We start from the raw sequence: 24,889 nt of genomic DNA on the forward strand, positions 1-24,889 counted from the left end.
CCTGGGTTGCTGACACGGCTGGGAGCAGAAAAGGGGGTGCCCCTCGGGGTGCAGGCAGAGCCGCTGGCCTTCACGGTGTGGAAACCCTGCATGCGCAACGGTGCCGCCCACCCGCCCTCACAGGCCGTGGAAGCACCCAGAACCCAGGGAAGGCCCCCACGCTGGCGTCTACGGATCAGCTGGCAGCCAGGCAGAGTCCTGGAGAAGACACGGAGCCGCCTCGGCCAGGAGCTCGTTGCCCCAGGGAGCCCAGGGCGGCCACACGCTGCGCAGCCCCGGCCCCCCGGCCCCCCGGCCCCCGGCCCGCGGCCACCCGCCCTCCGGCCCTACCTTTTGTGTCCTCGTCCTCTATGGTGGTGTGGGTGCTGTCCGACGACTCCTGGGGACACACAGGGAGGCAGCAGGTCAGCATGTGGCCTCCACGGGGCCTGCAGGTGCCCCCCGGTGACCCCATGGGCGGGGCTGGAGCTTCACACACCCCGGAGGTCACCTGACCCCAAGGCTCACACCCCTGATGGCTGATGGCCGGGGGCTCTGGTGGCCCCTCCTCCCGACGAGACGCACCTGGAGGGAAGGCGCCCTATGCTCACAGGAGTCTCCAACAAGACAGGAAGAGGGGCTCTTTGGGGCCCTGGGAAGTGGGCAGGCTCCCCCAGCCTGAGGCCCTGAGAGCCGTGGCCTGCCTGGGGCAGGAGGGGGCTACCCACGTATCCTTCCCGGAGGCGGCCACCGGCCCCCCGGGGCCTAGACTGAGCAGCCAGGCCGGCTCTCACCGCCCCACTCAGGGCTTCCTGCCCTCCAGGTCCGGTCACAGGTCCCGGAGTTCCCAGGACACCGGCTTGCCCCTCAGAGCTTCCTAACAGGGTGTCCTGACCAGACACGCTGCTCCAGGCTCGGTCCAGAGATGGTCATAGGCCTGGGGCTCATACCACAGCCCCAGAAGGGGCTCTAGAGGCCCCTTGCAGGGACACCGGGACTGTCACCCCAGACACAGGGTCTGAGGGACACCCATCAGCAGCTACAAGGCAGGAGGACGCCCAGGCCCTTCCTAGCACCTGGCGTCCGGACTGGCTGACAGGCGGGGGCTCCCGGCCCACTGCCCGGGTGTGGGGGCCCCTCCGAGGAGCCCTGGCCTGGGTGGGAGTCTGACCGTAGACCCAGGTGTGCTAGGCATGGGGTGCTGGTCCTGGAAACCCAGCTGGGCTGCCCAGCATCCCTCCCGCCACCCCGAGAGCCAGCCCCTTCTCTGGCCCCGGGGCATGGATGCCGACGCAGTGGGAGTGATGCCGCTGCCGTGTGAAGGAGCAGCAATAAAGGACGCAGCCTTGCTCAGCGGAAAGCACGGGGGCAGAGGTGAGCAATGGGGTGAGGCCAGGGGCGTCCTGCTGCTTCCTCCTCCTGGCCCACACTGGCCCTTCTTTCCAGGGAACCCCTGAGGCGGCCCTGCTCTCCTGGCTCCCAGCTCTGCTGGGCCCAGCCACTGCCAGGGCTGGACGCACAGCACGGAAGGTCCTGAGAAGCAGATCCTGCTCCGAGCCTCGGGGGGTCTCAGGCAGCCCCAGAGGCCATGTCAACCGTGGACTTGGAGACAGCCATGCCCACGAGGGCGGCACGGAGGGCCTTGTCCCAAGGGGGCAGCCATGGACCTGTAGGGCGGTGTCCTACCTTGAGAGGACTCACTGCACATCTGCCCCCCCAGGTCTCAGCACAAGGGCTTCCCCGGGTCAGTGCCCCAGACCTGCCCCTAGCCAGGGGGCCTGCCTCCTGCCTGAGCGCAGGCTCCCAAGGGGGTGATGAAGGCGCAGCAGTACCTTGATCCCGTCCACAGGGTTATGAATGACCGTGGTTTGAGGCTCCTACAGAAGAAGGAAGCACAGAGGAGGAAAGAGGGAAGTGAGAGGAGGAGGAGGAGGAGGAGGGTGCAGGGAAGGACGGCAGCCGAGCATGGATGGCAGGAGGTGGAGCGGGCTGGGGAGGCCTGGGGGTGCCCAGGGTGGCCAGAGAGCAAGCATGTGCGCCCATGGAACGCAGCAGACAGCATGGGGGCCGCGGGTGGGGAAGGAGGCCCTCCCCTCCCTTTGCGGCCTGGCCCTCAGTCGCGGGTGGGGGGCATTTTGAAGATGTCATGGGGGTAGGGGTGTCATATGGGATGGACGGGGTCCGAGACGGGGCTGGCTGTGCGGGACCCTCCCCTCCTGGGCTGAGGCCATCCCCATGTGCTATACGGCCATTTGGCCCACCCGCCTTCCTGGGGTCAGCGGACACACCGCGTGAGCTCTGCACAACCTCAGAACCCGAGCACCAGCAAACCCCAACTTCGTGGGGTGGCCAGCTCTCCACAGGCTGCCACGGGCACACAGGACCCCTGCACCACCAGCTGGGGGGCCCCCTAGACAGGACCCCCCGGGCGAGAGGGCCAGAGCCAGCAGTTCCTCTGCACTCTCCTGGGCCAGAAGCCCTGGCCTCGCCCTCTGGGCACCCACAGGCCAGCACAGCCACAGGGGTGCATCTCCCGGGCTGCTTCGGGGCCCACGGTACCTGGACTCTGCTGGGAAGCTGCCAGCAGATGACCCCTGGGTCATCACCAGGACAATCACCCAGGGGTCTTGTCTCTCCCTCCAGAACACTGGGTAGGCTCCAAAGCTAAGACCAGCCCCACCCATTCTTCCTGGGAGAAACCGAGGCCACCCCCTGCCACAGGGCATACCCCTGTAGCACCTGGGAGGTGTCTCCCCACTGGGCCATGCCCCTGCAGAGTGTCAGGCCCAGACACAGAGTGGACCTGATGAGGGCAGAGGAGCACCGGGTGGTGCCCCTGAAGGCCTCTCACTGCTGACATGTTGACAGGCGGCTGGACCTGTCCCCCCGCAGCTGAGGGGGGCTCCCTAGCTCAGCCCCAGGATGGACCTCGTTCCACAACTGAGAGGCGGGTGGGGGTGGGGGCGGCTGGAGGGCCCAGTGCGGTCCAGCAGAGACAGGCTGGGGCTGGACCCCACCAGCACCCCAGGCCTCCTGACCGGCGGCCACCACCCAGCCAGGGTGCAGGAAGGCTGGGGAGCAGAGCTGTGAGGGGCTCAGTACCAGGGCGGCCGGAGGGAGCGTCCCCTTAGGGCTGGTGGCAGCAGTGCTGTTTTTGGTGCTATTCGTCTGGGGCTGTGGAGAGAGGAAGAGGAGGTTAGGGGCAGGGGGAGCCACAGGAGTGTGGGATGGGCCAAGCTCCAGGGTCGGGCCAGGCGCACTTACCTTGACCGCGTCAGCCTTCTTGTTGAGCAAACTCTTGGCTGCTGCATTGGGATGAAACACGGACATGAGCCAGAGGCCTGGAGTCCACTGCTACCTGCCTCCCCCCAGAGGTGACCTCAGGGGCCTGGGGATTCCCAAGTGACCCAAGGTCCTGAGGCAGGGTGGCCTCTGTGGTCAGTGGGGGGACAGCGAGTCTGTGCCCAGTTCAGAGCTGGGCCATCCCGGAGAGACCCGGGGAGCCCCTCAGGGCTGCCCACCTCACTCTTCCCCAGGACGGACCCTCCCCTGGCCATTCTCTGTGACCTGGACACCAAGACTGCCCTCCTGCCTGGGCCCCGTGGCTTGTGGGGAGCATGCAGGCTCTGGCAAGAAGGCAGATTGCTCCCCCCTACCCAGGGAGGAGGTGGGGTGCTGGCCACATGCCTGTCATTCCTCTGTTCTCGGGCAGGGGGTGGCCCCCTCCCTCGGCGAACAGGACACACAGCCCCCTGCCCACAGGGCCAGGCCCCAGGCCGAGCCCCTTGGCGTACAGCACCCAAGGGCCTGGCGGCACTGACCCCAACACAGGCCCCTCTGTCCACTCCTGAGGACCCTGCGCTCTGAGTGGGTTCAGCAGGATGACTCCCGCAGGGAAAGGCTCAAAGGGCCACCCAGGCCTGTACCACCTGTCGGCCGCCCAGCAGATGGCCCGTCTCACCCCAACACGACCGCGCAGAGGTCAGGCCGGCCTGGCTCCTGCCTTCTGGGCTCCCGGGCCTGCCCCCGCCACCCTGCTCCCCTGTCACAGTGCCCCCAGCATCTGTGCCCTCCACGGCGCTCAGCTGTAATCGTAGGGCTGCAGAACTGAAGGAAGTCAGCTTACCTTCCAGGAAAGGAGAGGTGAGGAGTGAGGAAAAGAGAGAAAACAAGATTCGTGTGGTTAGGCAGGGGTGCAGGTGCACGGCCCAGCCCGGCCTGGTCCCCCCGCCCGCCTGCCCGCCCACGCACCCAGCCAAGCTGCCCCACGGGGTGGGGGGGTGTTAGAGAAGCAGCCGCGGGGGCAGACACCGGAGGGGAGGGGTCCGGGGGTGCTCTGGCCCCACCCCGCCACAGGCTCTAAGGGCTCCAGCCAGCCTGCCAGCCTTGAGCTGGGCTGCCTGCCCCGAGGGCCCACAGGGGTCATCCCTGGAGGCCAGCGACTCTGGGCTGAGATATCAGACCAACGTGCACACTTAGAGCGATGTGGTGGTTCTCAGAGTGGGGACCTCCAACAGCAGCAGCGGCAGCGTCCAGACCCACCCCAGACCTCCCGGGGGTGGCGGGGCATTTGGTCTAGGGGATCCTAATGCTGCTGCAGCTTGAGAACCATGGTCAGGGTCCCTGGCACAGTGACCAGGCCGGGTCCCAGGCCTCTGGGCCACTGCCTGCCGGCCACTCCCCTCTGTGCAAGGACACAGGTGGCTCTGCTTGACCAGAGCAGCCAGGGGGACTGTCCAAGCCCCAACCCCAGGCACAGTCTGCATTCCCACCACACATCAGGTCTCAGGGCCTCCCCCACAGGATCTACAGGGCCCTGTTTCACCAGAGGCCTGCCCCCTGGCCCGTCCCCACCCCCAGTCGCAGGATCCCAGTGGTGAGGGGATGACAGGCCGCTCCTTCCTTGACCGCTGGGCCTGCTGGCTCTGCATTTCATCCTCCCAAACCGCTGAGGCTGGATCAGGGCCATGCGGTGATGCCCTGGCGGCCCTGACCCCTGAGCATCCCAGAACCCGAGATGCCACCTTCCTGGGGCCATGTCCCACCTCCCTCTGCGGGGACCCTGGAAAGCTCTCCAGGTGGCAGCTAGAACCCACCTCCTAGGAACTCAGCACAGAGGGACAGGCCAGCCCTGCAGACGCAGGAGCAACGTGACCCCTGCTGACCTCAACCCTCTGCTCACTGCCCCACGGCCAGCGCACAGGTGGAGCCCAGGGCCCCCGTCCCCACTGGCTAACCAGCGGGGTGCTGGCTCCTCCAGGGTCCCGGGGGAAGGGGCCCCAGCCCATCCCAGAGGTGCGCGTCATGGCAGCCGAGCAGGCAGGCAAGCTGACCCCCACACCCTAGTTTAGGACGGGCCCCGTAGCCCCACGCAGCACAGGCGTCAGAGCTGCTGCAGGCCAGGACCGGCACAGCAGCTCAAGGGGACGCAGCCAGCCCTGCCCGGCCTTCCTCCCAGAACCAGGCCCTGGGTGGAGGCGGAGAGACCCTGGGATAGACCCCCTCAGTCCCGGACTCTCAAAACCCCCTCTCCAGACTGTGCTACTCAAGACGGCCATACCACTCTGGGGACAGACGGCTCCAGCAGGGCCCAGGCTCCAGAAAGCCCAACAGCAGACACGAATCCTCTTCGCCCATCCCAAACACTTCCCCTCAGGAACTCCCTTTAACCAGAGCCTGAGAGTCTGGGCGCAGGGCAGGGGGCGCACGGCCAGGCCCCTCCTAAAAGCGGCTCCTGTACATTCACGTCTCAGTCCTGGACTGACTCCAGGGCCCTGCTCAGCCCCGTCTACGCTGGGTGTCACAAGCACCAGGCGGGCGCTTCCTCCAGACTTTCTCAAGCCAGATGTGCTACTTGGCAGCAAGTGCCCCAGGCCCCTGGTAGACAAGCAGAGGCCTCTGCAGCACCCACCAGGGGTCCCCAAGCCATGCCTCCCCCACCCCCCACGGATGCCAGCTCTCTTGCCTCCTCTCCGGGAAGCCCGAGATGCTCTAACGACTTGCAGCATTCATCTCTACAAAGACACCCTGGGCTCCTCTGCCCGGGGGTACTGTGTCACCCAGATCCTGTCCCCCTCGGGGGAGCGATGGCCTTGGAGCAGAGACCCCCTCCCAGTGCAGCTGGCTGAGAGGGGTCGACATAGCAGAGGGGCTTCAGCCCAAGGGCCCAGCCTCTGCCTCGTCCCCTCGCTGGTCGCCCGGGACAGCCATGCTGGGCTCAGCCCACATGCACTGACCACCCCCGGGACAGCAGCCCTGGGTGCCCCGGCAGGGGCTGCGCATGCACACGGCCTCATGCAGTCGCTCTGCTCCGCATCCGCTGCAGGCAGGTGGGCTTCAGGCAGGAGCCCCCGGCAGAGAGCAGCCCAGAGGCTTGGCTCACTGGGCTGGGCAGCAGCGCGTCACCAGGAGCGCCCAGGCTCCCTGTTCCCTGGCCCCGCTTCCTCCTTCCCGTCACGCGCTCCAGAAAGGCTCCGGAGAGGAAGCTAAGGATCGAAGCCCTCTGGGGCCTTGCCGCCGGGCACATCCTCTGGGCTCACGGGAGGGGCGCAGACCCTCGTTCCCGAGGGTGGCCCTGCCCTGAGTACCCCCAGAAGGAGGTGGCTGGGGGACGCATCCCCTGCGGGACCTGGAGGCAAGAGCTGGGGTGGACGGCTGGCTGGGGCGGCCTCTGCCCTGACCAAGCCGAAGCACGAGGCACCAGCACAAAACCAGGCCCCAGAGCTCCGTCTGGGGAGCCCGGGGATGGCACCACCCCAGCTGCAGGTGGCTCCGTGCACCCTAAACCTGCACCACCCTCAGCTCAAGCTGGTCCACCCTCAGATCCTGGGGCCCGGTCCACCGGCCCTCAGGGGTTCTGGCTAAGGTCACAGCTGGGTGGGCGGGAGCTGCTGGCCTGAGGCTCCTGGGAGGAGCAGGCCGGCTTCACACGTGTGGGAAGAGATGAGGGGCCTCATACAAAAAACCAACAGGACGTTCGGGGAGGGGGTGCTGAGGCTCCCCTGTCCTGGGGCTCACAGGGCACACATGCACACGTCGGACCCAGCACAGACCACCAGCTCCATGCGAGTGACGGGGAGCAGCACAGGGCAGGTCCCTGGGGGCAGGGGGGGCCAGGCCGGGGGTGCACAGTGCAGGGTGTCTTTCTCCCCGGGAGTCCCCCACTCAGGCTCCAGACCCCACAGCAGCCCTGAGGCTCCCTCTGGGTGCTCAAGGTCACTCTGAGCAGGGCTCGTGAGGCACAAGTGGGGAGAGACAGCAGAGAGCACAAGACTCTGTCCAGAGGGGTCTCCTGACCCCTAGAGTCTAGGGGGTCAGGGGTCAGGACCGAGGATCCGTGTGATGCACGTGGGGGGAGGCAGGACTCAGGGGTCACCTAGCCTGGCCCCTCCTTTAGCATAGCGGGGGCTGCCTCCTGTTCTCCAAGTGGGACCTGTCCAGGGCGGGAGCGGGGGCTCCCGGGGCCTAGGGGGTGGCTCTGGAGGCCCGGCCGGCAGCTGCGTGCAGCGAGGGGGCTGCATGCCGCCAGGCGGGACCCTGGTCACGAACATCTACCTTGTTCCACCAGCCCCATGGTGGTGCCGGAGGCCGCGGTGGACATTGTGGCCGGAGCGGTGGTCTGTCTGCCCACTGTTAGCACCGGGTTAGAGACGAGGGAGGGGCGGACACAGACGGGGCGGGCAGGGGAGGGAGGAGGAGAGACAAAGGAAGCAGAAGAAGATTAGAGTCCACAGTCGGTGGCGGATGGCTCCAGAGTCCCGTTCCCGGGAGAGTGGGAACAGGACCCAGACTGAGTGACAGGTGAAAAGCATCTGCCTCCTTTCTCCTTAGAAAACCCCAGCGGGGGCTTCTCGCGCCCAGGATGGGACCCATCGTGCTGGAGTGACACACACCCCCCGTTCCCGGCACCACAGGATCACAGCAAAGGTCACAGGACGGGGTGCTGGATACAGACGCACAGGGACGGACCCCAGACGCTCCCGCACCCAATGACGCGGGCGACAGACAACCACAGGACAGCCAGTGGGCCACCTGCCCCTCAGGTGACGCCGTGCCCACACGGGGCCGCCAGGGCCCCTGGCCTCGGGGTCGCTGACAGACGCCCCTGAGCAGCCGCACGCCACAACCCGCCCCCGCCCCCCACCCCCCCCACCCCCCTGGCCTCGGTGCCCCAGGCGGGCAGCCACCAGCGAGTCCGGAGCTCAGTGGAGAGGTCCCGGGTCCTCCTCTCTCTCCCCCACACAGAACGGGTGCTCAGAGGGCTCAGGACAACAAGGCCACGGAGGTGCCGACAGACACACAGAGCTGCGGCCCAGGCGGCGGGCAGCTCACACATGAGGGCGTCAGGCGAGGATACAGACACCCAACACGCAGGGACGGGGGTGAGTGCCAGGTCAGGGTGGGGGCGCCCCGGAGCCTAGGCCCTGTGGCCCCGGGAGAGCAGGAGGCCAGGCCGCTGAGCGGCAGGCAGATGGGCGGGGAGATGGGGTGAGGGAAGGCGGGCGGCTGGCACTGGTGCCCTCGGAAGCCTGCTTTTCCAGGAGAAGACCATTCTCACCTGAGAAATTTCTCGTGGCCAGCATGGTGGTGAGGATCGCGCCCTGGGGAGAAACAGGCAGCTGAGGCCTGGCCACCCCGGCCCCGACCTCAGCCTGGGGGCGCCTGGCAGGACTCAGGCCCCTGCCTCGCAGACCAGTCTGCAGACTCAGCAGCTGCAGGGGACTGGCCGCCTGCTTCCAGAGTTGACAAAGCGGTGGCCGGTGGACCACAGCTTCTAGAGGGCTCCAGGACCCCAGGGCTCCTCCCACTGGCCCCCTGACAGCCTTCTCCTCCCCACCCACCAGGCTGGTCCCCTAGCTCAGCCTGCAGGGGGTCAGGGCCGCCCACTCACTCACCCTGAAGTGAGCGGCAGTGACCCGGGGCACCTGCCTGTGCACAGCCCTGGGTGCATGGAACCCTGTTGCGGGGAACCCCGAGGAAACCCCCAGCCTGCAGGCTGGTGCCACGCTCTCCAGGGTCACTGCCATGTGGGGCCCAGGATAGGGCCAAGATCGCTGGGACCGCTGTGCCTCCCCTCACTAAGCCTGCCAGGACCCCTGGGGCCGCTCCCAGTCCAGGACCCTTAAGGGCACAGTCACCTGGGCGGTGGGCACTTGGGAGCTGCATCTCACCTTGAGCTTCCTCCGGGCATTGAACTTTTTCAAGCACTCCACAGTCTCCTGTCTGTGCATCATAGAAGCCACGGTGGAGCGTTGCTGTGGGGACAGAGGCCGTTTGGATGCGGGTCAGGGAGAGGGCTGGGGCAGCAGGGCTGGGGCATCCAAGCCACCCATCCCACCTGCTGCCCAGCCCCCACCCCTTAAAATCTGCCCCCACCTCACCCTCACCCTCCCGGCCTTCCTGACAGCCGTGTTCCCCAGCCAGGCCCTCTCGTCCACCTGGACATCTCGTCCGCCTGGACATCCCGTCCCCTCATACACAGCCCCCACCTTCCCAGACACTGAGCCCTCACAAACCCCCCAGTGTGTCCCCGGCCACAGGCCGTGCAGTACTCAGGAGACCAGGGAGGCCGGTCAGCTGTGCAGAGGAGACCCCAGGGTCACCATGCTGGGTGCACTTACGCAGACCCATGGGTGCTTCAGTGCTTCGTGTGCTGTGATGCGCTTGGCGGGGTTGATGGTCAGCATCTGGTTGATGAGGTTTTTGGCTTCAGGAGTAACGGTGTCCCACTCGGGGGACGGAAACTAGAATAGAAGGCAACCCACGAGTGTTTCTGAAGCCCTCTCCCCAGGCGGGAGCCAGATTCTCCGAGTGGTCTACATCAGGGTCCTGGTTCTGGGAAGAGGAGCTTCCCCCTGGACGGGGAGGGGTCCGAAGGGGTCCCAGCACTCACATCATAGGCTCCTGCCTTGATCTGCTGGTAGAGCTTGTGCTGGTCCTCATCCCAGAAGGGTGGGTAGCCCACCAGCAGGATGTATAGGATCACCCCTGGGGGGAACAGAGCATGGACCTCACGGGGCTGCCCCACCCCACCTCAGCCCCCAACTCCCTGAGCCCATCCTCAGGCCTCCCCTGCAGCCCCCACCCCACCCCACCCCAGGTCCCCACTCCCTGGGCCCCCTCCACTGCCTCCACCCCCACCCCACTCCAGCCCCCCACTCCCTGGGCACCCCCTGCAGCTCCATCCTCATTTCACCCCACTCCCCACTCCACTCCACTCCCTACTCCCTGGACCCCCCACAGCCTCCACTCCCACCCCATCCCATCCCCCCACTCCCTGAGCCCTTCCCCAGGCCTCCCCTGTAGCCCCCACCCCACCCCACCCTGGGCCTGCACTCCCTGGGCCCCCTCTGCTGCCTCCACCCCACCCCACCCCAGCCCCCCACTCCTTGGGCACCCCCCTGTAGCCTCCATCCCCACTCCACCCCACTCCCCGGGCCCCTTACAGCCCTCACCCCACCCCAGCGCCCCACTCCCTGGACCCCCCACAGCCTCCATTCCTACCCCACCCCAGCCCCCCACTCCCTGGGCCCCCTCCACTGCCTCCACCCCCACCCTACCCCAGCCCCCCACTCCCTGGGCACCCTCCTGCAGCCTCCATCCCCACCCCCTGGGCCCTCCGCAGCCCCCACCCCATCTCAGCCCCCCATTCCCTGAGCCCTCCCTGGGCCCCTTGCAGCCCCCACCCATGCCCCACCCCACCCAACACCCCACCCCCTGAACCACCCATAGCCTCCATTCCCTGAGCCCCCTGCGGCCCCCACCCACGCCTCATGCTCAACCCTGTGCCCTGGGAACACGAGCGTCCATCCAGGGTTCAGCTGTGCCTGGGACCCCCACCAAGGAGGCAGCCCTGCCACCGCCTGCATAGCCCCCACCCCTTAAGCACCCTGTGCTGCCCCTGGCCCAGCCCTCTCTTCTGGGCGGTGGGCTTCTCTGCCACAGCCAGGGTCGCGGTGGCAATTCTAATCTGTGCGGGCAGGGGCTCCAGGCCGGGTGCAGCCCCAGGAGTCAGCACTGCTGGTGGGCTACCCACCCTTCTGGACATCCCGTCCCCTCGCACACAGCCCCCACCTTCCCAGACACTGAGCCCTCGCAAACCCCCCAGTGTGTCTCCAGCCATGGGCCGTGCAGGGGTTGGCCTGGCCCAGCACCAGTGGTCCAGGCCCCCATGGCCCCTGCGGCCCCACGCCGCCCCTACAGGGGTCTCACCGCATGCCCAGATGTCCACCGGCTTGCCGTAGGCCTCCTTGCGCAGGACCTCCGGGGACAGGTAGCCCGGTGTGCCTGCGAACCCTGGGGGCAGGGGAAGGGCGGGGTGAGGGCCCCATCAGCCTCTGAGCCCCGTCCTCCCTCCTCCCCCTGCGGCCAGCGGGATGCTCACCAAACCATGCCTGCTGATCGCCCTGCACCTCGATGGCCAGGCCGAAGTCCGCCAGCTTCACGGCCGCCCCTTTGCACTTGCTGGCCAGGAGCAGGTTCTCGGGCTGCGGGGAAGGTGACCCACCAGTGGGTGTGTGGTTCACACCCGGGGTGTCACGGAGGGCAGGGGACACAGTAGACAGGACTGCGGTTTGCAGGCCGGGGTGCATGGGTCTGACCCCCTGCTGTGTGAGTGCTGCCCTGGCCAACACCTTGGGGCACCCCCTCAGCACCCTGGGGGCCTCTGGGGCACAGAGGAACCGGCTCACACCTCAGGGTGCAGCAACCAGACCTTAGTGCACCCGACAAGCCCTGGCAGGCGATGCCCCCACCCCATGTTCCACGTCTGGGTGCTCAGAGACACAGTGAGGGGCTGCCGGAGGAGCGGGACCCCCAGAGAGTAAGGAGGAAGGAGGCGGCTTGGAGCATCTGCCCCCACGTCCCTCTGGCTCGGGCCCATCCAGCACCCTCTGCCTCAGGGAGCAGCTGAAGGACACTCGTCCCCTGTCCCACGGCAGCACCAAGGAGACTGCGGCCCCCAACGGGGGACACGTGGCCCCGAGGGCCCAGAGTGTCCCTCTACCCCGTGTCCTGTACGCAGGGCCCCTCCCGCCCCGGCCTGGCCGCCTGTGGCAGTCGGCGGCGTGGAGCACTCGGAGCTCACGGCCTCTGGGCTCCGTTGTCTCTGGCCACAGGGGGGCTCCCAGGGCCCCCTCCCCTCCCCTCTCCTTCCCCCCATCTGGCAGGCCCACTGAGACCACACTGCCATGTCAGCTCCCCAAGAAAGGCAAACACTGCCCCAAAAAAGCTGAGTTCACACTGCTGGGTGCCCTGACAACAGTCCCTGGAGCCTGGGAAGGAGGCCGGACCCATGGCAGAAAGTGGGTCCTCCCCTGGCCCCTTGGCCCCACAAGCTGGCTGGACAGCTCTGTCGCCCATGTGACATGTGGCCTTGCCCGCCCAGAACAGCTCAGAAGGCCCTGGACATCCTCACTTTGCCCATGTGAGCAGGGCTGGGGGGACCCTGCCTCCCCATCACCTGCACCGAGGGATCTGAGTGGCAGGCGGGGGCTTCAGCAGCCCAGAGGCACCAAGGCAGCACCAAGGGATGGGCTGGGTCCCCACCCCAGCTCCACACCCCTCCGCCCCCACACCTTGCTGCGAGCAAGTCCACCACAGTACCACCTCTGGGGCTCCGTCCCCACAGGGGACAGGGGTCCTCTCCAGAAGAGGAGAGGCCGTCTGGCCTCCACAGCAGGCAGGAGACGGAGAGCCCATGCGTCCTGCCCTTCTGCTCTTTTCAGCAAGGGTTGTTTACCCCCGGGTCACACCTGGGCCAGAGGGAGCACCCATCTTCATTCCTATGCCGTGGCCTCAGGGTGAGCTACGACTCATAGGGTCCAGGAACCAGGTGGGAACGCATGCCTCCAAGTGACGCTGCTTCAAACAATATGGTGACAGACCGTGAAGCCCCAAGGGCAGACAAGGCGGGCTTAAGGCGCAGGCAGAGGGATGCAGGACCACGTGGGGTGTGCAGAGAGAGACGTGAAGGGCATAGGAGGGGGTGCTGGGCCCACTCCCGGTGGGATGTCGTCCCCAGAGCAGCCCCGCCAGGATGAGCTCACACACACACACACACACACACACACACACACACACACCCCTTGGTGGCCCAAGGCATGGCCCCAATTAGCGTGAGCACCAGAGTGCCTGTGGGAAGGCTGGTCTCAAATGCCACCTGGGGACTCTCAGAGGGAATGATAGCTCCCTCACACCCTAGAGAAAAAGCTGGCAGGAGCCCAGCCTTAGAGACACGAGGAGGCGGGGAAGGCAGAGGGGGCGCTGTTCCTCCTGAGGCCACACTGTGCCCTGGGGGGTGACAAACTGTTTTGCCCAGAGCTGAGCCAGGGGCAGCAGACACTTCCAGAATGGGCTGGACACTGGCAGCGACCACCAGGGCTGGCCCTGAGCTCACCCCTACGCCCTTGGCATCAGCCCCACCTGTGCACACATCACCTGTGTGCCCCCCTGCCAGGTCTGTGTCCCACCTGGAGCGCGGAATGACACCCCAGGTGACATGTGCTAATAGGCTAATTTTTGACCACTGCCTCTCAGTCCTGAAGCCTGGAGGCATCTGGAGGGACGTGCGCACACACACACACACACACACACACGTGTGCACGTGCATTCTCACATGCGTGTACACACATGCACACACAAGTACACACCTGCGCACATTCTCACACATCTGCATGCACCTTCTTGCACCCCCACACACAAGCTCATGCACACTCACACGCAGCAGCTCCTGGCACTCCCACTGCCCCTCCAGGGCCTCCTTTTTCGAGACATGCAGGTACGGACGACAGACACCTGGCAGAGCAGGGCGGGGGACTCACCTTGAGATCCCTGTGGACGACCCCCATTTGGTGGCAATGGAGAACCGCCTCCAGGATCTGCTGGATGCAGTGACTGCAGCAAACAGCAGGCGTGTTAGTGAGGGTGGCCTCGAGGGGCAGGGGGGCAGGGTGCAGGCATGGGGTGCTGTGTGGCACTGGGGTTGTGGGGAAGCAGGGGATCAAGATGCAGCCTGCCATATGGGAGAGGAGACACCGGCCAGAAGAGAGTCTCCAGAACCCTTCCTCACCCCCACGGGCTGGCAGAGGGCACAGCCAGCCCCCTGCACCCCTGCCCAGCCGTCTCCTCTGACCCAGTAAGCGACACTTAGAGGAAACACCTGTGGTCCCCGTGCACCCTCCCCAGGCTCACACCGACTGCGCCCAAAGCTGGGCCAGGCGCCCTCCGAGAGGGGGCTAGGGCTGAGCCCACACCCTGCCAGGCAGGCTGGCACCACGCAGCAGGGTGGCACCCGAGCACCAGGACCACACTCTGTTCTGGGGCAGCTGCTGGAGCGTTAACAGCCCCAAACGTCCACACTGACTGCTGGCTGCTGTGCTGGGCCGCCCGGGGCTCTGAGCCAGGGAGCAGTCTGGGGCCTTCTGGGCGGGAGGGAGAGGTGGGGGCCACTCTCAGGCACCTCGGACACCTGTGCATGAGCAACATCACCCGAGCACAGACCCTGACACCCGCCCCACTACACACACCAGCTTCTGGCCTGAGCCCACCTCCCCCAGATGGCCCAAGGGGTGCACATAGTTTCCAGCTGCCCCAGAGCCAGCCACAGGCCGCCGGGAGCCCTGGACCTGCCTGGGACCATATTCACAGCCCTGGACCTGCCCGGGCCACAGTTGCATCCCCTTTTGGTGGCGGTGGGGGGTGCAGACTGCTTCAGGACCCCTCCTGCCATAGCTAGACCCTGCGAGGTGATGGCCAGTCAGCTGTGGCGTGGGCTTCGTTTTCCTAATGGCGCACTCCAGGCGGGGTGAGGGACCAGACCGGTTCCTCAGATAGCTCTGGCCACACCTGGGGACCATCGCCTGCTGCCTGAAAAAGGAGACCTGTTTCCTCCCTGCAGCGGCCAGAGCCTAGCGACCTGCTGATTGATGATTCCTGAGCTTTGTGGAGGTCAGGAAACAACCCCTGATACCACCCTCCCATGTCCTGAATCTCCTGCCCTCGTGTCCTAGGGTCTCCTGTCCCATGTCCTGGCCTAACTTGCCCTCAAAGCCTTTCCTGCTCACATGACTCCCACAAAGTACTCAGTCCCCGGGGATCCTCATCTGTGTCCCGGTGGCACCAGGCCCACATCCAGCCACTGCCAGCCCCCGTTCTACAGGCACAGGCTCGGCCCCTGTGGGCTGATCCCTCACAGCAAGCTCACCATGGGGGTGGGGGGTTGGAGGTGGAGGGAACCCACTCCACGGGGCAAAGCTCTTTGGAGGCCCCCTGCTAAGGCCAGGCAGGCCACTGGGTACAGCGGAGACAGGGTGACACCCCCAGCACTGGCCACTGAGGTCGCTGAGCCAGGGCCCGGGGTGGGAAACACCTTCTTGGCCTCCAGAGACCGGCCGCTCACAGCCGACCCGGAGCCCTGGGCCATCAGATCCCTGAGGCCACCCGCACGCAGCTTCTGCCCGGAGCGAGGGGAGCCCAGGCGGACCAGCGCCTTCCTGGGCTGCGACGGCTCTGCCCCGGCAAGCACCCAGCTGTACACCCTGCAGGCCCTTCCCGGCACCGCGGCCTCTCCGCCCCGGGCAGGTGTGGCCTGGACCTCCGGCTGCTCCCGCCAGCCCTGGGGTGACCTGGCTTCCGGGCAGACCTGCTGAGCCCGCGGCACATCCTGCTTCACCTCCAGGTCACGCACATCCCGCCTTCACCCGGAGACCATCCCGTGGCGGGGACAGCGCCCTCTGCACGCCCCATGTTGGCCGTGCCCACAGCAGTCCCACGGCAGCCGCGGGCTCGGGGTGGGTGTCCCTGCACTGGCCCGCGGCCTCCGTGGCAGTGGACAGGTGGCTCTCTGCTCCCAATTCTGTCTCTGCCCCACCCAGCAGCAAGACGTTCTGAGACTGTTTGTTGGACCCACGGGTCCATGTGCTGCGGGACAGACTAGTAACGTGGGCTCCGGGCGGGTGGGCTGCACCCTGCCCTCCCCATCCCTCCTGGGAGTGCCGGGCCCAGACACGCACCAGACACACGAGGCCAGCAGAGGGGCTGCATCTCTGCGACAGCATTGCAGGACTTGGCTGTGCCTGTGACTCTGAGGACCTGCTCCAAAAGCTTCACAGCCACCCCGGTGGAGAAATGGGCTGGTTTCCCCCCCGCCGCCCGGAATGAATGGGCCGAGCACACTATGGGCAGCCCTGCCCTGGGGGGGCCCCTGGGGCCCAGACCACCGGCCCTCATCCCCACTCCAATCTGAGCCCACAACCTTGGTGCCATTATCCCCATGGGACCTTTCTTGGGGGGGTCAGAGTTATTCCCAAGAGAGCTGCAGACACTGGCTGGGTCCTGGTCCCAGACCTCTGGGCTCAGAGGTCACCTCTGCTGTGCCCCTGCCTCCTCCTCCTCCTCCTCCCACTCCCCCTCCTCCCCCCCCCCCCCCCCCCCCCCGCCTCCTTCTCACTGGGGCAGTGGAGTCTCAGGAGGCCCTTCAAACATCTCTCAGGAGCCACTATCTTACTAGCCTTTTAAAAACCGGGTTCTAAATATTTTGAATTTTGATTTGCCTGCTTTGGAAAAGACCCTTCAGTTTTCCCACAAACTGCCAAATTCCTCCCAAGTGGGAAGAAGAAAGAGGTCAAAAAAGCAAGTCCTGCTTTGCCCCTGCCTCCTCCAGAGAATCCAGGCGCTAGGAGCCGAGGACTGCTCTGCCGCGAGCAGCACCCCTGGAAGGGCCGCCGATTCACCTACCGGGGCCCGGACCACCCCGCGTGGCCAGCCTCCTGGGTCCCTGCCTCAGCAGGCCCCGACCCCTCCCGGCGGCGTGGGGGGTGTCCCTGGACACAGGCAGTCAGCACTGCCGCCCTCCCAGGATGGGAGTGAGCTTCAGCCCGTCTGCCACGGTTCCCGACGACGCCTGTGGGTCATGAATGTCCACCCAGGTTCTGTGGGGCCCTCCGGCCTGCAAACAAAGCACCAGCGCAAAGGGCAAACGCAGGGCATCTCCGCCTCGACCCAGGGGCCAGAGCTGCTGGGAGAAGAGGCCACTCCGATCTCACAGCTTTATCAGCGGGGGCAGCTGGAGGCGTGGCCCCGGGGCGTCCTGCTCCCCTCGTCCCCTCCTCATGGCTGGGCCATGAGTAAGGCAGGCTTTGTGAGAGAAAGCTAGGCATTGTGTGTGCACCCCAGCCCCATCTCCTCTGGGCCAGTTCCAAGGGGTCTCGAAACCAGGAGAGCCTCCACGACAGCCCCCGATAGGCCAAGAGGCCTGCAAGAGGGGCAGGTGGTGAGGAAAGAGCTCTGAGGCCACAGGTGCTGGGAGCACCGGGTGTGGGGCATGGCCCGACACAGAAGGCAGGCCCTGTGGGCAGGCTGGGGTGGGCCGGGGGTTCCCAGCCAAGGGGGAGCTGCAGCAGCAGGCGGGATCGCCCCTCAGCCAAGACCACCTGCTGCGGACCACAGGGGAAGTACCAGGCCCCCGGGGAAGTGGTCGGTGCCCAGGACTAAGGCCCCCGGAGCAGGGCGTTCCAGGCTGGGAAACGGAGGGCTGCGAAGGCAAACTGCCCGGATGGAGGCAGCCAGGTAGTCCTGGTGGCAGAACTGGAAGGCAGCCCTTCTTATTCCGGCTCTGCCCTGGTGGTGGGCCCCAGGACCCTGACTGCCCGGCCCATCCGGGGCCCGCGGGCCCCAGAGCTCCTCCCACCTGGAGGGGCCTGCAACTGAGGGGCCCCGGAGCTCCTCCTACCTGGCGGGGCCTGCACCTGAGGGCCCCGGAACTCCTCCCACCTGGCGGGGCCTGCACCTGAGGGCCCTGGAGCTCCGCCCACCTGGCGGGGCCTGCACCTGAGAGCCCCAGAGCTCCTCCTGGCCCAGCTCTGCTCCATTCCTACTTTTCTTGAAAGAAGAAAATAAGAGCCAGAACTTCCTGCTCCAGAAGGGGACCAGCACTCCCAGGCTAGTGAGCAAAATGAAGGTCCTCCATCAAGGAGCCTCAGAAAAGCAGCCTGTGCCCCGGCGCTCTCCGGCAGGCAAGGCAGAGGAGAAGCCTAGCCCCACCTGTCTCTGACACCCTCCCAACCCTGGCCCTGACTCTGGCGGACCACCCGCCTTGGGCTCTGGGGTCTGTGGGGACCCAGGCAGCTGCGGGACTCACTCAGGCCATTAGCAGCAGGCGAGGTCACCCGCGGGTGCAGAAGCAAGTCACGAAAAGCTACTTTAAAAAATAATTATTCATTTCCTTGATTAGAAAAGAAATACATGCTCATTAATAAAATTTTTAGAAATAAACAAGTAACAAAAAAATATAAAAGGGAAGCATCCATAGTTAATGCCACTTCGAGATGACCAGTGTCAGCCTTTTATCTCTGTAAAGCGAGGGTCCCACCCCAGCGGGCAGGGAGCTGCTGGTCTCAGTGGTGTGCAAGCTGAGATGCAGGGTTAGGAGTGGCACTCCCGCAGGGGCCATGGCAGGTCACCAAGGGCCTCTTCTTCCAGGAAGGAGGGCCCTGCATCCCAGCAGCATGCTGCAGTGGCACCCAGAGGTCACTGGGCCCCTCATCCCCTGTGATGGCGGACCCCAGTAGGAAGGGCTGCCCCAGAGCCCACACGGAAGTGTCATCCAAAGGAAGCCTGAGTCCCTCCATCGCTGCACATGGGGCCTTGGCTTCCCACCCACAGCCATCCCATGAAGGAAAGCCAGCAGACATGTTCTGGGGCACAGGCCCCCCTCGCCTTCCCATCCTGCCTCCAGCCCTGGGAGAGTGGCATGGAAAGGGATCCCTGCCCTGTGTTTGGAAGAGCATTTGGAAAGGCCCCCTGAGTGCCCGCTGTGGGCCACAGATGAGGTCCAATGGAGGGGCAGGAGAGGGACACCGGTCACTCCCCCTTCCGGCCACCCCAGGGAGAAAGCCCTCTGTGGGCCAGTCCCCACCAGTTGCCCGCTGCTCTGGGCACCTCTCAGGAGCTCCCAGTAGGGCTCAGATGGGCTGGCAGCTGGGCCATGGACTAACCCCAGCCCGGCTGACCGTCTGCCTAGGCCCCGTTAGCCGCTATGCACACAGGAGCACACGTGGGCCACGGGGGCAGGGGTGGGGAGAGGAGAGGGCGGGAAGGAGTGAGGGCTGCACACCCACCTGGCATCCGCCTCACTGTAGTACTCTCTGGCCACGATGTCCTCGAAGAGCTCCCCACCCGTGACCCTGCAGGCAAGGCAGACTGAGGTCACAGACTCCAGAGACCCCATCATCCTCGTCACTTCCATCACTGTCATCACCACAGACAACATCAACACCTATACCACCTCCCCCTCCTCCATCTCCTCCTCCACCTCCTCAGAAGATGACAGTGGGGAGACCTGTCTGCCCCTGAATCCACACTTTCCCCAAGTCTGGGGCCCCCTGAAGGGGATGCCAACCCAGGCTAGAAGTAGTTCCCCAATTCTGGCGCCCCAGGCCTTACAGGGTCTGTAGTATGACAGGGAAGGCTGTGGCGGGGGCAGGGGCTGGTCTCTACTCTTCCCCACTCCCTCCCTGTGGCCCAGGGCGTCCTGGGTGCCCAGAGCAGGGGCTGCAGCAGGGTCAGGACAAGTCTGTGGGCTGCAGAGGCTTTCGGGGAGGGCCTGCCGGGCCTAGGCCCTTCCTCTCCCCACGCTCTGCAGACACACCAGCCAAGGACCTCTTGCTGGCCTCCCAGAGCCTCTCCCCATACTCCTCTGCCATGTAGGCCCAGAGACATGAACCTACACATGTACATGCACACACCACGTATGCAGTTACACATGTGCACACACACGCATTAGCATGCACACGTGTGCACATGGACACCCATACCCTGCTCTCTCCCTCCCTGTCTTCTGAATCACACCCACCCACTTGTTCACTGCCACCAGGGCCTAGGCATGGCTACCCTCCAGCCTCTACACTGTCTGTGAAGGAGGCAGGTGAAGCTGGGTGGGTGTGGGGGCCCACGGGGGTGACAGCAAGCCTGCCCCCTCTGCAGGGGCCACTTCAGGGGCCGTGGCACAGACGTTTGGGGACAGCCCCAGCCTGGCAGTGGCAGCTGTGTCCCAGGCCAGCCCTGGCCACCTGGCGGGCAACTCAGAGCATTGTCTTGTGGAACACTGGGGTGTTGAGAGGTGACCAAGCCTCTACAGGGACAGTCCCAGCCTCCCTTGACCAGAGGACCTGGAGCGCTGGTCCACTGAGGGCTCCTGAGGCTGCCCAACAACCGTGGCAGCATCTGTCCTTTGAGGGAAGAGCAGCTGCCCCGTGCAGGTGTCCCATCACACTGGTGACAGCACCCTGGCCACGCGGCCATCCAGAGGCCACTAGGGGCCGCCCAAAGCCTACGGCCCCTGCCCACTCCCTTCCCAGTCCCCAGCCACACTGACTCACAGAGAGCTAAATATAGCTGTGTAGTGGGAGCTGTCAGGGAAGGACAGGGATGAGCTCACTCCTCCTAAATCCAGCAGGAAGTTAGAGGCGCCAGAAGCCCCAAAGCCTGCACATCAGACGCTGCACACGCACACGTGTGTACACACAGACACATAAGTGTATGAACGTGCACACGTGTACACACGCGTGCACGCACACACACGCTCATGCCAGTGGGCTGTGGTGAGGACTCCAGAGGAACGCCCTGTGACCACTCCTGGGGTCCTCTCCTTCCTCTCACCCCTCTGCCCGGGCCCCCCCGGGGTCCTGTAGACAAGAGGGCCCAGGGGGCAGATCCCACCTTGTGGGGCTCCGGGCACCAATGGTGCAAAGCACATAGGGGGTGGGGAGGCTGTGCTGGTGTGGCTGCAAGGTAGGGGGCCTGGGAGTCGGGCCAGCCCCCGGGGGTGATCCCCACTTCTGCCCCCAATTCCCACCCCGCTGGGAGCCCTGCATCCCCAGCTCCAGCACTTACAGATCAAAGACCAGGTAGTGGAAGCCCTCCTCGGAGATGCTGTCGTGGAGGCGCACTGTAGGAGACAGGGGGCTGTGAGGGGCTGGCCCAGCCTCTATCAGCCCTTGCCACCCAGCCCCCCTCCCTCATAGGGGGCCCCCACCGCATAGGTAGGGGCAGGGCCAGGTGGGCGGGCAGCAGGCAGAGGCCAAGGAGAGCGCCCCGGGTGCCCGGCAAGCATCCCCAGGGCTGCAGCCTCTGGGCGTCTGCTGGTCCCGGGCCGGCGGGGGAGCAGGCGGGCTGGGGTGCAGGGCGGAGGCTCGCCGGACATCAGACGGGCCCTGGACAGGAGCTGCTTACAGGAGAGGAGTGCAGGGGGCCCGTTGCTTGCCGCTTGGGACCAGCTACGGGGCCCAGGGAGGCCCCGGGGGGCTCCAGAACAGCACCCCTGCCGGGTGCTCCCCTAAGCTGTCTGCTTGTTCTTGGGCCCCTGAGCCTGGCACAGCACACACCCGAGCCCCCCGCTCCCGGGCACACTGGCGTGCCTTAAGGGAGGGGAAGGAAACAGCCCCGAAAGCAGCCTTGACCCAGCACACCTGGGGCCCAGCACACCTGGGGCCCAGCACACCTGGCCGGAAGCCGGGCCGCACCTGGCGCCGCCCAACAGCAACGATGCCCGGGAATGGTCACACGGCCGCCTCCCCACACGTTTGGGAGCCTGCCCCCCGCAGATGCCGCCGATAGCCTCCAGCCGCCCGACAGCTGGCACCCCAGGGCCTCCAGCCCAGCTCCCCGGCGCACAGCCCGGAAAGGCCGAGTGGCTCCGCATCCAGCATCCCCCCCAGCCCCCGGCCAAGTGCTCACGAACAAGGTCTCCCGGGGACGTCAGGGTGGACTCCTGCCCACACCCCAGCCCAGGGCTGACTGCAGGCTGGCCTGCTTCTCCCCAACACCCCAGACCCCTGCTCACTGCAACCTCTGCCCAGGCCCCTCCTGCAAAGTCTGGGGAGTGGGGAGTGGGAGCTCACCACCTCCTGGTGCCCCCCTCCCCCCGCCTTGAGCCCCAAGCAGGGGAAGGCCTGGGCACCCTGAGGGGCATTCCAGGGGGCCTTCCTCCCTTTCCCCGGGGGGCGGGCCAGGGGTCCATAATGCTGGGTGCCGCAGGAGGCCCCCGCCCCCAGTGCTGGTGGGAGGGCCGGGCTCCCAGGCCCAGCCAGGGGGGTCCCACCCCCTCGCCTGGGAGCCACGGGGAGTCTGGGAGTGGAGCCTGTGTGCGTGTGCACACGTCTTTAAAAAAAAATCTTTTAACGTTTAAAAAGGAACTGCACCTTATTTTAACGGTTTAGAAGAAAACCCGTCTAGCGTATCAGACGGGACTTCTGAGAGAACGGAGCAAGACAGTGAGCTCACAAATCCACTTACAGAAACACAGGCAATCCCTGACACCACAAGCAGGGTGCCCGGTAACGACAAAGCAAGTCCTGCCGCACCCCGAGTCTGGCCTGGAAGCCCCCCAGGCCACGAATCCTCCGAGGCCTGCGCCTGAGTCCCAGGCCAGGAGGCACCGGGCAGCCTCTGGACGGCCGGTGGCAGGAGAGCCACCAGGAGGGGCGACACCACCAGCTGCGGGCCTGAGCACCAGGAGATGGGAAACCTCTCCCCAGCTGCCCCGGCCTCTGCTGTCCAGGCAGGAAGCCCTCAGGGCGAGTCCTCCATGGTGCCCACCTGCCCAGCTCAGGGGGGACCACCCAGCAAAGGAGGTGGGCTCTAGCCTCAGCAGCCATCATGGAGCCAGGCCCTGGGGAGAGAGGATTAGTATGCAGAGGGGAAGCTGAGTGGAGGCTGGGGAAGGCTGAGGGAGGCTGAGGGAGGCTGGGCAAAGGTTGGGGGAGGCTGAAGGGAGGCTGGGGGGAGGCTAGAGGAAGGCAGTGGAGAGGCTGAGTGGAGGCTGAGGGAGGCTGTGAGGAGGCTGAGGGGAAGCTGGAGGGAGGCTAGGAAAGGTTGGGGGGAGGTGGAGGGAGGCTGGGAGTAGGTTGGATGGAGGTTGGATGAAGGCTGGGGGAGGCTGAGGGAAGCTGAGGGGAGGCTGAGTGGAGACTGTGGGAGGGTGCTGGGAGGCTGGGAAGAGGCTGGATGGAAGCTCTGAGGAGGCTGAGGGAGGCTAGGGGGCAGCTGGAGGGAGGCTGGGGGAGGCTGGGGAAAAGTTGGGGGAGACTGGGGAAAGGTTGGGGGAGACTGAGGAGAGGCTGAAGGAAGCTGAGGGGAAGCTGGGGGACCCCTTGTCTCTTTTTTTTTTTTTTTAATTTTTATTTATTTATGATAGGCACACAGTGAGAGAGAGAGAGGCAGAGACAGAGGCAGAGGGAGAAGCAGGCTCCATGCACCGGGAGCCTGACGTGGGATTTGATCCTGGGTCTCCAGGATCACGCCCTGGGCCAAAGGCAGGCGCTAAACCGCTGCGCCACCCAGGGATCCCGGACCCCTTGTCTCTAAAGAGAAACTGTACCAGCTGGGGAGGGCTCTGGCTGGGCAGCTGGTGCTGGGGGGCCGGCTCTGTGCACCCCATTCCCCGCGTGACGGCTCAGCACAGGCCCCGCATGCCCACCCCGTGCTCTGCAGCCCGCAGGGCGGGGCTGGCGCCTCCAGGACCAGAGCCAAAGAGCACAGTGGTTCCGGCAAGTTCACTACGGAGCCGCCGCCGGCTCTGTGGCCACAGAACTGAAGGCAGCAAGGACACAGAGCCCCGCACACCCAGGTCCACGGCCCACGCGGGAAAGGCCGTGTCGGCCGTCGGGGAAAGGAGCGGCACACTGTCCGTCCATACGGAGCATGTTACTTAGCCTCGAAAAGCAAGGAACGTGAGCACCCGGCTACAAGGTGGGCGGGCAGTGGGGAGTCCCAGCTGGACCCATGGGTGATCGATCCCACCTCCGGTCCCTAGCGGGGACCAACCCACAGACACAGCACGCATGGGAGGTCCTGGGCCTGAGAGGCCAATGGGAGTCAGTGCTCCTGGATGCAGACGTTCCGGCAAAGACGGTAGGAAGTTTGGGTACAGGGTGGTGACGGCTGCACACGTACATGCGACTGACCCACACACCTAGAAACGGTTACAATCATAAATATTACGTGTGTTTTACTACAGCTTAGGGGGGGAAAGCAGCACCGTGCTCCTCATTCTCCCTCCCTCTCCTGTCTCCCTGTCCCCGTCCCCATGCAGCCTGGGGACCCACTGCCACGTCTCAAAGATGCTCAAATGGCCCTGACGAGACGTCCATGGAGGGAGTCCAGCCTCCCACCACCAGCCCCATGAGTGAGCTCCCTGGGAAGCAAACCATAAAGATTCAGGAAAACCTGTGGAGATGCAGCTCTGGCCCGTGTCCCTGGCCCAGGTGCCCCAAGGACCCCGATCTGCTCCTGCTGTCTCGAGGCCCACGTTTTCATTCTGCTCGGATCCCGCAGGTCACGCAGCCACCCTGCCGCGCAGCTGACGGGCCCTCGAAACCACGAACGGAAAACCAGCGCCCCGCGCCTGAGTCGTGCTGCCGGCAGCACAGGTGCGCCTTGACCCAGGTGGGGAGCCCCAGAAGCTCAAGGGCTGCAGACCCCGCAGGAGCCGCCACGACCTGCCCTTGAGCATCCCCAGGTCACTCGGCAGAGGGGGCTCGGCCTGGCCTCCACCTGACTCCTCCAGGCTCCTCCCGGGCACTCCCTGGGGGTGCCCACCTCCACTGTGCAGATGGGGAAACTGAGGCTCCTGCGCCCCCACACCCTGAACACAGTGCTCCCTGAGGATGCAGCGGAAGACGGGGAGCCCCTCCGCTGCACTTGGCCGAACAAGGTCCCCTTGCCTCCCCCAGGGGTCTGGGGGGCACTTCGGTCTAGGGTGAGGCTGGGCAGACCCAGGCCCGGGCCAAGCCCCCTCACCTGCCCCTAGACAGCTCCCACGACTCCCCAGAGAGCCCCTCCAGAGTCTAAGGGAACGGGACGTCCCCTCTGCACCCGTCTCAGTCCTGCCTTGTGTTCTAGAATGTTTCCTCTG

The 24,889-nt window shown here is 65.7% G+C and overlaps 1 protein-coding gene across 6 annotated transcripts in view; it reads right to left on the reverse strand.

Annotated features, from left to right (window-relative positions):
- Nucleotides 1-24,889, reverse strand: part of CAMK2B (calcium/calmodulin dependent protein kinase II beta) — a 76,950-nt gene that overhangs the window by 7,905 nt on the left and 44,156 nt on the right. For 2 of the 6 annotated variants that reach the window (XM_072777183.1, XM_072777187.1), the window contains exons 4-17: nucleotides 20,869-20,923; nucleotides 19,095-19,160; nucleotides 13,800-13,872; nucleotides 11,363-11,465; nucleotides 11,191-11,274; nucleotides 9,872-9,966; nucleotides 9,600-9,722; nucleotides 9,150-9,233; nucleotides 8,537-8,579; nucleotides 7,534-7,608; nucleotides 3,244-3,284; nucleotides 3,082-3,153; nucleotides 1,812-1,856; nucleotides 331-379 (exon numbers count right to left, since the gene is read on the reverse strand). In XM_072777183.1, coding sequence (XP_072633284.1) covers nucleotides 331-379; nucleotides 1,812-1,856; nucleotides 3,082-3,153; nucleotides 3,244-3,284; nucleotides 7,534-7,608; nucleotides 8,537-8,579; nucleotides 9,150-9,233; nucleotides 9,600-9,722; nucleotides 9,872-9,966; nucleotides 11,191-11,274; nucleotides 11,363-11,465; nucleotides 13,800-13,872; nucleotides 19,095-19,160; nucleotides 20,869-20,923 — 1,008 coding nt within the window. Of the gene's footprint in view, nucleotides 1-330; nucleotides 380-1,811; nucleotides 1,857-3,081; nucleotides 3,154-3,243; nucleotides 3,285-7,533; nucleotides 7,609-8,536; nucleotides 8,580-9,149; nucleotides 9,234-9,599; nucleotides 9,723-9,871; nucleotides 9,967-11,190; nucleotides 11,275-11,362; nucleotides 11,466-13,799; nucleotides 13,873-19,094; nucleotides 19,161-20,868; nucleotides 20,924-24,774; nucleotides 24,886-24,889 lie in introns of those variants that run through there. The other 4 variants (XM_072777185.1, XM_072777186.1, XM_072777188.1 and 1 more) reach the window with 3 other exon arrangements.

This window comes from Canis lupus, chromosome 15, assembly GCF_048164855.1.
Source record: "Canis lupus baileyi chromosome 15, mCanLup2.hap1, whole genome shotgun sequence".
Classification (NCBI taxonomy): domain Eukaryota; kingdom Metazoa; phylum Chordata; class Mammalia; order Carnivora; family Canidae; genus Canis; species Canis lupus.